Source organism: Opisthocomus hoazin, chromosome 2, assembly GCF_030867145.1.
Source record: "Opisthocomus hoazin isolate bOpiHoa1 chromosome 2, bOpiHoa1.hap1, whole genome shotgun sequence".
Taxonomy (NCBI): Eukaryota; Metazoa; Chordata; class Aves; order Opisthocomiformes; family Opisthocomidae; genus Opisthocomus; species Opisthocomus hoazin.
Window position 1 is genome coordinate 7899975 of NC_134415.1, and position 11522 is coordinate 7911496.

Below are 11522 nucleotides of genomic sequence, written 5' to 3' on the forward strand. Positions count from 1 at the left end.
GCTCACCCACCCGGGCAATGCTTTCGGTGCTCGGAAGATGTTGTCAGCCCTTGCTGCATGGAGCAACCAAGAGTTAACTTTTCGGGAAGCGTCCCTCTCCGGCAGGAGAGCTTGGCCAGCCTCACAGCTCTGGAAGCCAAGGAGCTGCTCAGGGAATCGTGGCGAAACGGAGCTGCCAGGAGCCCGGCACGGCCAGCTGGTGTCTGTGCTTGCCCACCCACCTGCCCAGGTAGCCGTGCCCTGCGAACGGATTTAACTGGGGTTTTTGAGTGCAGAAGCAAGGGCAGCCTGAAGTCATCCTGGAGGCAGGGGAGCGTCGCTGTTATCCTAGCTGAATGTGCTGGCCATTTTGATAAAGGTTAGAAAAAGAGAAAATGTGTTTTTGTGGTCTTCGGCCATCTTGTGGCAGTGGCAGCGCTGGTGGGACACCAGGAGAGGAGGCGTGCAGAGGGCTGACCGCCAGTCTCCCACGTGAGCAGCTCACTGCTCCATCTGCACGTGCCATCTCTCACCGCTGGATACGGCTGTGGTCTGAGGGGAGAGAAGCCGACCCGCACGTAGGGATGCCCACACTGGCACGCGCATGCCGGAGCAGAGATCCTTCTCGTGCTCTCCCAGGTGCGTGGCTGTGGGAGGAGGGCCGGGATGGTCAGGGGGTCTCCAGTAGCTTCCCAGCCAGGCTAGGTCTTGTGCCATGGCAGGTGAGACGTGCTGGGGGACAAATCTTGCTCTGGATCCCCCTCCTTCCCAAAGGGGCAGAAGGAGTGGGGGAGCAGACTCCAGTGGTGGTCGCAGCCATGCCCAGCGCTCCTTTATCTCTTATCAGCGCTGGCTTGCTCGAAACCCACCAGCAACGAAGCAGAGACCCAGAGCAGGGGCCAGGGTGATGGAGGCCATGTGATGCTCCTGCAATGCATCCCAGTCCCTCGTCATGGCAACCTGGCACTGGGAATGGGTGGCAGGGGTTGCTTCGTGAGAAGCCACCTCCATGCCCAAGGAAGGACGTGGGCATCTCTCACCGCAAGGGGCCTGGGTGCAGCGCGAAGGGGCTTGCAGGAGGACCGGGCTATTCGCTCTTGGGCAGATGTGGCATCCTGACCAGGGACAAAATGTGAGTGAGGAGGTGCTTGTCCCTAGGGAGTGGCAGGGCCCAGCTTCGTTTGCCACCGTGGGAGTGTTGGGGACGCTTCTGTCTGCAGAGGGACTGAGTGTGGAGTGTCCTCTGAGATGCATTTTCTTCCCCCTTCTCTCCCTTTTCTGTACAGCCCGTGTGAAAACCAGCAGACACCAAGGGTGCTGCAGGGGGATAGCCTCGGGGTGAACCCCAAAATAAAGCTTCCTCCCTGGGACTGGCACCCAGGAGGAGGGACAGCCACTGGAGCTTCTCCGGGAGGGACCGGGGGACTGCGAGCCAGCACGCAGCCCAGCCCCAAAGCTTGCAGCCCCTCGGGCCACGCTGTGCCAGAGCTGCTGGCCCGTTCAGAAGCACCCTTTGAGGGGTGCCCGTCTGTGGGGGGGAGGGTGCCTCGCCCTGCGCGGCGTAGCGGGACGGGTAACGCCGCAGCAAAGCTCCGACCGCGCGTTTGGGCATCCCTGTTCACACCCGCTGCTGGAGAGGCTGGGCGAGCGAGGCAGCAGCTCGGTGGGGTTTAAGCACGTGCAAGGATCCTGCTTGTCCTTCAGAAGTGCAACTGGTAGCTCTGCAAGCACTGAAGTCACAATTTGGCTGGAATTTAAATGTAAGAGCAAGCTACTAAATGCCATGCTTGCTGCTCAGGCACTTTTAAGTGCCTACATCTCCTGTAAAAAAAAAGAAAGAGAAAGCGTATGTGGCACGCCTGACCTTCTGACAGGCAAGGCCAAGACTCACCTGACGCTCGTGACGTGCTTGATAGAAGAGGCAAGAACTTCTGCCCCAGCAAAACTGTTTGCAAGCTGCATTTATTTGCTCTGATCTTGGGCAGGTGATGCTGAAGGGCTGGAGGTGCCCTCACCTTTCAGAGAAGCCCCAGCCGTGTGTCTTGGAGCTCTACAGAGAGCTGCCTGTAGTGGGCACCTAGAAAAGTCTCACTCCAGAGGAAAAGCCTGTAATGATCTTTCCTCATGAGACTTTCCAGCCTCCAGCAATTTGAGGCTCAAGGACTTCCGGAGATGGAAGTGATGTTCCTATAATTAATAGTCCTTGATGGATTTTTTTTTCTTCCACGAGTTTATCCTCGTAAACTTCTCCACAGTATGCAACAGCTAAAGCTTTCCTTGGTTGAACTGTATGTTGGGTGAAGACAAATCTCTTTTCCGTTCTTCTGCCCCTGCCCCATGCTAGTCTCATTCGATGACCTTTTTTCTTCTGCCTCTGAAGCCAGACAGAGTGTCTGAATTTTTAACTGACAAGCACCAGCACGCTGACCTGAGAGCACTGCGGAGGGCTGCCGAGATCCTTCACTCCTGCCTAGCTGAAACAGCCCCCCGTTGCTGCAGAGCCATGCATCGGGGTTTTTTCCTCTCCTTGCCTTAAAAAGAAGCCTGTCCAGGACCGCAGGGCCCAGTCACACCACCGCCAGGCTTCGCTTTAGAAACGATGCCCCACGGCTGTGCCTGGAGAGATCTGATGCTGGCAGGGCTGCCAGCCACGATACCATACCCGAACCTCCCCTAATTGGCAGTGTGCGCACCCAGCCTCTGCAGCTTGCGGCAGGCTCTGCTCCGATCAGGTCCCAACTCAGCATCTCCAGACCTTCTGCCCCTCGGCTGGGCCGTGCGAGAGGCTGAGCAGCCGGGGGAAACCCCGTCCCTCCATAGCCTGCCTGAGGTGCGCCCATCTTGAACAGCAGCACAGCAACTTCTAGACTCGGGCCCCTTCTTGTTGAGGTGCTGTTAGCAGCTGTGTTTTCCAGGCAGTGTCAGATTCTGCTGATAATGGGCTTTTTTCTACCCTTATGCCACCCTGCCATGCTACAGCAGCACCTTTGGAGAAATCAATTCCTCTCCATGTGCAAAAATGGGGCATTTTTCTGCTAGGGGAAATGGGAGGCATCGATGTCGGCGTGCAGGAGGGATCTGCTGGGGGATTGCCTGTGGAAGCTTTGTAGGTGCCCCCCGGACGAGGCTGCCGGTGCTGCCGGGACGGGGCCCCGCGGCTGGTAAAGGGGATCCCCGCGCAGAGCTTGGCACACAGGCTGTCCCTCGGCATCATCACCGCAGCCCCAGCACCTCTGGCGGTGAAGGGGAAAGGTGAGCGGAGGCCGCTGCTCTTGGACGTGTGGGCAGCTGCAGCCTCTAACCAGCTTAAAACCCTGGTGTGGCCCCGGGGGAGGGGACAGTTGGGTGGCACTGAGCCAGCTAATGGGTCAAAATCAACTCATTTATCCCAACGATCTTAGAAGCGTCACTGTGACCGTGGAGCCAACGGGGATGAGGTCTAAGCAGGGTGTCCCTCGCGCCGTGGCAGAGCCAGGCAGCACAGAGTGTGCAGAAAGCCCTTTTCACCCCAGAATCACCATCTGGGGAGGCTTGAGGCATCTGGCAGGATGGTCCCAGAGAAGCCAGGGGCCTCTGGCCAAGCCTGTTTGGCTGAGCCTCCCTCCGCTCTGCACTGGAAAGTAGCTGCATGAGTCTTATTTCCCTCTGCATTCCAAAAAACTTTTCCCTCCACAACCTCCTCAGGACTCAGAGCCTTCCCTGCAAGCACCGGGGAGTTGTTACGTGTGTGGTGTTGTCACGCACGGGCTGCAGGGACGCGCTGACGGGGAGGCTCAGCGGCAGAGGTGAAATCCCCACTTCAGCTCCGTCCCAGCCCCGAGGCAGCCGCTCCCTCACGGCTCTGCCCGCAGCTTCTCTGCAGCCAGGGATGCGGCATCGGCTCCGGGGTACCGGCCTGGGCTTCCTCCTCGTTTTCCACATGAGCAGATGATGCAGAAGGACCGACCTCTCATTTAAAGCTGCTCTCGTGTTTTTCCATGCTGGGGGTTGTCCAGTAACGTTTGCTTTCTTTCTTTGTCTCCAACCAGATCGTGGCTGCTATATTTGCTATTGCAGGGATAGTTATGATGACGTACGCTGACGGGTTCCACAGCCACTCCGTCATTGGGATAGCCTTGGTGGTGGGCTCTGCCTCAATGTCTGCTCTCTACAAGGTAAGCACACCTGGGTCTCCCCCGGCAGAAAGATGCCAGTCACCCCATCACTCGCTTCAACTGCTCCTGTCTTCCTTGCGAACCTTCATCCAGATCAGTGCCACGTGCCCTTCTCTGCGGGGCGCTGCCATGAGCACGCTGACTCTGCAACGCCGCGTTCAGGTATTCGCTTGCTTTGATGTCTGCCCTCGCTTAGGATAAAAACTCCCATTCCCTGGGAAGGGTCTTCTCCAGTGCCCACAGGAGGACTTACAGACGCCCCACCTCCTTGAAAAATGAGGCTGCTTTTCCATGGGTGCTGGATTCAATCACTCGCTCTGGAAGCGCCCTGCAGAGATTGAGCTTCTTTTTCAAGTCACTGTGTGTGTCCTTCCTCCTTGCCAGTCCTCCTTCAGCGTCACACGTGGCCTACACTGGGCTTGGAGTATTGCTTATCACGGAAATAACCATGTGCTTAAAACCCAAAGCACGTGCTGATGAGTCAAGGTCTCATCCTGAGCAGCTGGGTGAGCTGCACTCTGTGTAAGGCGACGTGCAGCCTCCTCTGCTGGGCAGAGCCACTCCACTTAGCCTGAGACACGTACGTGCGTTTGCCTCCGTGCTGCTTGTGGTGCTCGGTCACGGTCCTCGGGGAGGAATATGCACTCGTAGGGCGTGGTTCCCCCACCCCAGCTCAGACGTGGAGACTGGGATGAGGTGTAGATGTCTCCATCTGGTCTAATGAGTGGCACCGTACGGGTCCTCCAGCAGAAATTGGCCAGGCAAGCCCTGCAGCCTCAGCACAGGCAATCCAGGGAGACTCGCCGAACTGAGCAGCATCCGTCTGTGTCCCTCAGCGCTGTGCTGCAGTGCTTTCTGCTCACTTTTTCAGATCAGCCTATGTCTGACGTAAGCGAGGTCACAAAGTTTTGTACAGCTCTTTTTTCCTCTAAAAGAGCATTTTCTTCCCAGGCCCAAGGGAACGTCATGGCTCTGAGTCACCTGCAAGGCAGGATCATTCAAGGCTTGAGCCTAGCTCTGTCCCCTCTCCCATGGCACCGCTGCTTCTTGAGGGACAGAAGGTCTCAGGGCTGCTCCACCAGAGCCCGTGCATGGGGAGGTGACGGTGGCAGTGCCGGCAGGACGTTACCCTGCGTGCGAGGGGAGATGGAGCTGTGCAGCTTGTCCTCCAACGAACGCCGCTGCTGCTGCTGTTGCCACGCTGCTCTTGCTTCCCGCAGCCTGGCTCCATTTCCAGGAGCTGTGCGTGCCGGAGGGGCAGGCGGATCTGCGGGCAGAAGAGCTGTGCCACGTGCGGGGCAGATCTGAGGGCAGCCGAGCTGTGCCAACGTGCCGCAGAGCCGCCTCGACCTGCCCTCCCTCTCTCCCTCCCTCCCCAGACATGGACGCTGCCCGCCCTGCCAGGGGCAACGCGCCGTCCTCGGGTGGCAAATGAGGAGTTGGTGGCTTTTGGGATGTTTTGCTCCAGGATGCAGAGCCGTCCACGCAGCTGCGCAGGCCAGCGATGGCTGCGGAGTGGTGGGGGTGGGTGGCAGCCCCGGGAGCACGGCAGCCCTGCAGGCCTGCCTGCTGGTTCTAATTAGGCAAAGGGAAAGGACAACTGGCACTAATTAGGCAAAGGGAAAGGACAACTGGCACTGGCGAGGGGGCCTGCCATCCCAGCATGAACCAGTAAGAGTCCATCAGCTCTCCTGGTCTGCAGCCCATGCCAGGGGAAGGCTGTACCCAGAGCCCATGGGATCCACTGGACCCTCTGCAGTTCTGTGGTGGAAAACTGGTGCAGACTCCAGCCCAGACCCATCCGCTGATGGGACTGATGGTGGTCTCATCATGGAGATGAGGGACTCACACAGGGAGATCGCACATGTTGCTTCCTCTCCTCCTCCTGCCCTGCTCCACCAAGTCTTCTCATTTTAATGTCAAATTTTCTGCAGAATGGAGAGGGCTGGGGCACTCACGCTGCTCCCTGCAGCTTCACGAGCAGCCGTCACACGTGCCCAGCCCGCATCACCACAGAGGCGCTGGCTGACACGGTCAGCACCCAGCCCCTCGGCACCCAGCCAGGACGCCGGAGCCACCAGAGCCAGGACACCAGCCCTCCAGAGGAGCGGTGCGAGACAGATAAACCCATGTGTTTTCCTCTTGCAGGTTTTATTCAAACTTCTTTTGGGCAGTGCTAAATTCGGAGAAGCTGCCTTATTCCTGTCCGTGTTAGCTGTCTTCAACGTCCTCTTCGTTACCTGTATTCCCGTTATCCTTTATTTTACCAAAGTGGAGTACTGGAGCTCGTTTGACGTCGTTCCTTGGGGAAACCTCTGTGGATTTTCAATTCTCTTATTGAGTGAGTAGACAGGGGGGTTTCACACTGCTTGGGGTGGAGGAGGGTGCCAGAAACTGGCCACTGGTGGAAGCTGCAGACCTCTGACACACTGGAGATGCCTTCCCTTCTTCTCAACCTAATTATTGGCTTGAGAAGTCATGCAGAGGGTCCATTCCTAGGTGGCCATGTAGACCCTGCTTCTGCTTTTACTACCAAGCCAAAATATTGTGTCCCTCCTTAGAAGGTGCTGTGAGTCTGAACTGTCAAGCTTGTCCTAGCTCCTACTCATGAACTCTACCTCACAGGGACGAGCCACCCTTGCCCAGGCTGCAGTGAAGGCATCCCCATGGGCAGGGCATTGCCTTGGCTCAGCGGCATCCCCGTCAACAGGGCGTTGCCTTGCCTCGTCGGCATCCCCACTGGCACTACCAGCCTGGGAGGGTGCCAAATCCAAGCTTCAGTGATGCATGGTCATCAGAAATGTGACGCTGTTCCTTGTTAAACTAGATGTGTTGACTGCACTGCCGCAGTTGGCCCCTCAACTGGATGACAGCCTTACATCTCCTAAAACTTTCATTTCTACTGGAAATAGCCCTTCTCCATCCCCATCTTGAGCCCCAGCTCCTTTTCCTTGAACAGCCACAACACTTGGCTCTAGAAGTGCCTCCAGTTAACTCATCAGTGGACTTCATGGAAGTTTTCTGTACAGCAGTAGTGCAGAAGCTGGCAAGCCATCGCTGGGGTGTGCAATGTGTAGGTAACAGTCAGAGCCCCAGCTGCTGACAAGTTCACTACGGGCAAAGCTCTCCTGACTTTGCTAAAGCTTAAAAACAAGGCTAAACCTTAAAACAAGGGTGAATTTGGTCCAAAGCAATTATTAATTTGTGATAAGACACTCCATGAGCAGTGTATGGTATTACAGTGGAGTGAGATTACAATCAATCATCTGTAATGATATTCTAATAATATTATCATTTCACTATATGAAATTATATTTAGCCAGTCCCTGACTGGAAGAGGGTTAGATTTACAGGATCGCCCACCTGCAGCCGGAGGCAGCTTTTCGACAAAAATGTGTCCGGGCAGCAGTGACTGTTTGGCTGGAATGGCCCAGATGAAAAGAGTTCGGTCTCTCAGCGGGGCAAGGCGGACCGGTACAGGGAGTGGGAATCGCTGCGCGTGACACTGAGACAGGCTGTACCCACCCGGTCCTGCCACGGGACTCCGGTGGGATACAGCATTCCCTGGGAACAGCAGTGGCTCAGGCAGACGGACGTGCGGCAGACAGACAGCTGTCCCCAGGTGTCTTCCAGGAATAACAACAGAAGTTAACATACCTTCTATATGAACAACATACAGAGGGAGTAATAACGCCGATCTGTATCAAGTGACATTCCCTCTGCCTCATTTCACTGTAGTAAAACCTGTTTTTCTTTCCTTCTTCAGCATTCAATATTCTACTAAATTTTGGAATTGCGATTACCTACCCCACCTTGATTTCTCTTGGAATTGTACTGAGTGTCCCAGTGAACGCAGGTAAGAATTTCTGCCTTGCCCCTTAATGAATACATTAAACATGTGGCCTTTCAACTACACAACAAGAATAAAAGCAAATAGCTTTATTAAACGTTTTGCATCTTCTCTCAAAGACTTACAAAGATTAAAAATGTATACTTTATGTGTTAAATATGTATTGTATATCATCACATGAATAATCACAAGCTCTAGAATTTCTTTTTAAATTACTGTCCGAAGAAGCCAGGATACTGGAAAACAAGCTAGATTTGGAAGTCATCCATCTCCGGGCTGGGGTGAAAACTCATGGATGAGTAGAAATCAATACTTAATGGTTTCTGGATGGTTTGGACTTGATGATCTTAGAGGTCTTTTCGTTGGAAAATGATTCCATGATTCAAGGCAGGCTTAACACTAAATTGAAACAAATAAAAGTGCTTGCATTTTAGAGCAAACCATGTGTTAGTAATTCTGCTTGCCTTGGTAAATAACACTGCAGGTGTTTCAATTCAATTGCGGGCATGGCCTCAGTTTTCTGAACTTCAGTGGAGGCCAAGAGACCGCAGAGCCTGAGAGGGCTGGGCAGGGGAGCGCGGGGGCAAACCTGGCCCAGACCAGAGCCACCTCTCCCAAACCAGACTCCTCAAACCCAGCGTGCCGAGCCGGTGCCACGGCACGGTGGCAGCTCCCGGCTTTGTGCTGGCTACAGGCCCACAGACCCAGGCACCACCGGCTGGAACGGCAGGCGCTGGCACTGGACGATGTAGTCCCCACCTTGCTGCGTGCACGGCTCGGCGTCTGCAGGGCTTCTGGCTCAGCGAGGCAGTCAGGGGGAGAAGAAAAACTTGCAGGAAGGAGCTGCCGTGCCAGGGAAGGGAAATGTCCCTTTCCCTCTGTACCCAGAGCTCAGCGGGATCTCCTGTGCTGTCGGCGAGCAAGGGGGATGCTGCTGCTGCTGCAGGCAACCCCTGCAGCTCCAGGCATCGTCCCCTTCTGCTCCCTGAGCCCGCAGGCCAGCTCCGCCTGCTCTGAAGGGGCCTAAACCCCTGCCACCATCGCCTCCACGGCCGTGTTCTCCTGCCCCAGCCAGCCTTCAGAGCCGGAGCGCGAGGGGGAGGGGAGGGGGTACTGCCCTGATGCCTTGTCTCACGTAGTAACACCCGTTCAATGTCCCACACAGTTGTTGATCACTACACGAGTGAAATTGTCTTCAACAGTGTCCGAGTAATCGCCATTGTCATCATTGGCCTGGGCTTCCTCCTGTTGCTCTTGCCGGAGGAATGGGACGTCTGGGTGATCAAGCTCCTGACGCGTCTCAAGGTCCGGAAGAAGGAGGAAATCCCCGAAGGCAACGGAGACATCGCTTCAGGACTGCCTAACAAAAGCCGGAGAACTCGCCCCTCCATGTCATCCTTTGCTCATTAAATGCTCTTTTTACCAAAACTTTGCGGTTAACATTATACACGATGATGCAAAGGTCTTTTCTTGGGAAGAAGCACACCTGTCCAACACGGTGTACATACCTGTACAGTTTTGATATGATCACCATCTAAGGCATCGAGTCTTGGCATGTCCAGTTTGCTTGTACTTTTTTCACATCAGACCTTTCACTTAAATAGTACACTGAAAAAAAACCTGCAAACCAAGAACCTCTCTTCTCTTTTTAAATGAATGTAATATATAGTCAAAATATATTTGCATAGGTTATTTTAAAGAATGATTTTCATGAAAAGCAGGGCAGGCATTTTGAACAGTAGGAACCGAATGATGCATTGCACACTGTGATTTAAAAGAAACAAACGCTATGCTACATCACACGTTTATTTTTGACCAGAGCTGTATTTTGAAAGTTTTCAAGGAACCAAAAGGGAATCTTTTGGGGGATGGGAAGATGGCGGGGGAGGATAGAAGGAAGGAGGTTTGGAAACCACTCTATGTAGATGAGCGCACGTTGCGCTGCAAGCAAGAGAAAATTCAAGCACTAAAAATGCTTGCACTAAAGCACTAGAGATAAAGCAGTTTAGAGCCCAGATCTCCTTATTCTGCACGACTGTAGTCCATGTTTAAAATCATGCAAGAGAAATCCAGTGCCTTCTACACAACTCTTGTCTTTACCCACGCAGAACCAGGTCCCACCGCGAGGCTCTTGCAATGGCAGCCCTGGGGGACCCCAAATTCCCACCGACATCAGGACGTGCCCCTCGTACGCCCCGTGGCTTCGGGAACGCGGGGCCCAGGGCACGACAAGCCCATGCGCAGGAGACCTGGTTCTCTTCTCACTTGCACAGGTCGTACCCCTGCGTGGAGCTGCGCCTGAGTAACGCCAGGGTGAGGAGGGGGAAGTCTTGGTCATGTGTGGGACAATCCACCCAAAAATGGTCAAAGGGGCCGGCAAGAGCGTGGCTGCTGATGTACAGTCTGAGAGCACGGACTGAGGGGGTGAATCGCCAGTTGCTTTTACTCCATAATTGTGAGTGTTAAAAGTTAAAAACGTAAGGTATTTACATCAAATGTAACACTTTTTATGAAACTTGTAAGCACCAGGATGTTTACTTACGCGATTTTGGTTCGCCATTAAATTTCTATCTGTGATAGATCACATGCTATGTAAAAATGGGGAGGGGAAAGGTTATAGTTTACTATTTTTGAAGTTTACATTGTTGCATACAAAATTCAAAGTGTTCTTTTGAACTGCTGCCATAGCCTAAGGGTCCCTGCTGCCACTGAGGCCCTCTTTGTCTCAGGCAGGGGTGGCATCCACTTCAAAACATTTTAGCAAATCAACTTCAGATTCCATTATCTGTTTGGCAAAGCTGAATAATAAAAGATTTTAAACTCAGCCTCGGTCAGTGCTATCTGTTACCTTCTCTTGACGGCACCTTTATTCCTGTTGTACTGTGGGTAGCACGTGGCCAAAGCAATCCGAAAGGAGAGACAAGACCATCCAAGCAACCAAGGCTGCAGCTGATGCACCGTTTGCCAGTCTCTCCTCGGCGGCAAAGTCCGCTCAAGACCCCTGGACAAATCCGTCCGGAGGGCTGATGGCAGGTGTCAGTCAGGAAACACAGGGCCAGCAGAAGCAGACCAAAGCAAAAGCTGACCTTCCTTCAAAACCATTGGTGAGCAGCCATACACGCATATGCTAACAGCTATTTAAGGGCTAGGGATGGGACACGAGTTCGTAAATTAATAATTAGGCCGTAGTCCAGGCCGTTCCTGTTGTTGTTCCCTGTATGTTGTTCCCTGCGCATCTCCGCATGGCCAAGCAGACGCTACAGACTTGCTAACAGAGATTACACACACACGCACAAAAATCTGAGGCTGTGGGAAGCTGCTTGCAACCCCTGTCCCTTTCAGGGTTACACATCTGAATATTTAAATCTATTTCTTTGGGAAGCAGGAGAGGGTAAGGCACAGGGCAGGAGCACGGGTACAACTCCAGTAACGGGTTTGCTGGGCACACACAGACTTGATCTCAAAGGTCCCAGTTTAAGAGTTTACTCCATCTTCAGGCATATCATTTCGTCATCCCCAGAGTACCCCACGCCCCTTCC

At 54.0% G+C, this 11522-nt stretch overlaps 1 protein-coding gene across 2 annotated transcripts in view; it reads left to right on the plus strand.

Moving 5' to 3' along the window:
- The window catches only part of SLC35F3 (solute carrier family 35 member F3), a 187640-nt gene extending 176871 nt beyond the window's left edge, over positions 1–10769 (plus strand). The window contains exons 5-8 of one of the 2 annotated variants that reach the window (XM_075445469.1): positions 4008–4133; positions 6282–6474; positions 7900–7989; positions 9149–10769. In XM_075445469.1, the coding sequence (XP_075301584.1) occupies positions 4008–4133; positions 6282–6474; positions 7900–7989; positions 9149–9393 (654 nt within the window). In that variant the 3' untranslated portion in view covers positions 9394–10769. The remainder of the gene's footprint in view (positions 1–4007; positions 4134–6281; positions 6475–7899; positions 7990–9148) is intronic. The other variant, XM_075445475.1, reaches the window with a different exon arrangement.
- The last annotated feature ends 753 nt before the right edge of the window (positions 10770–11522 follow it).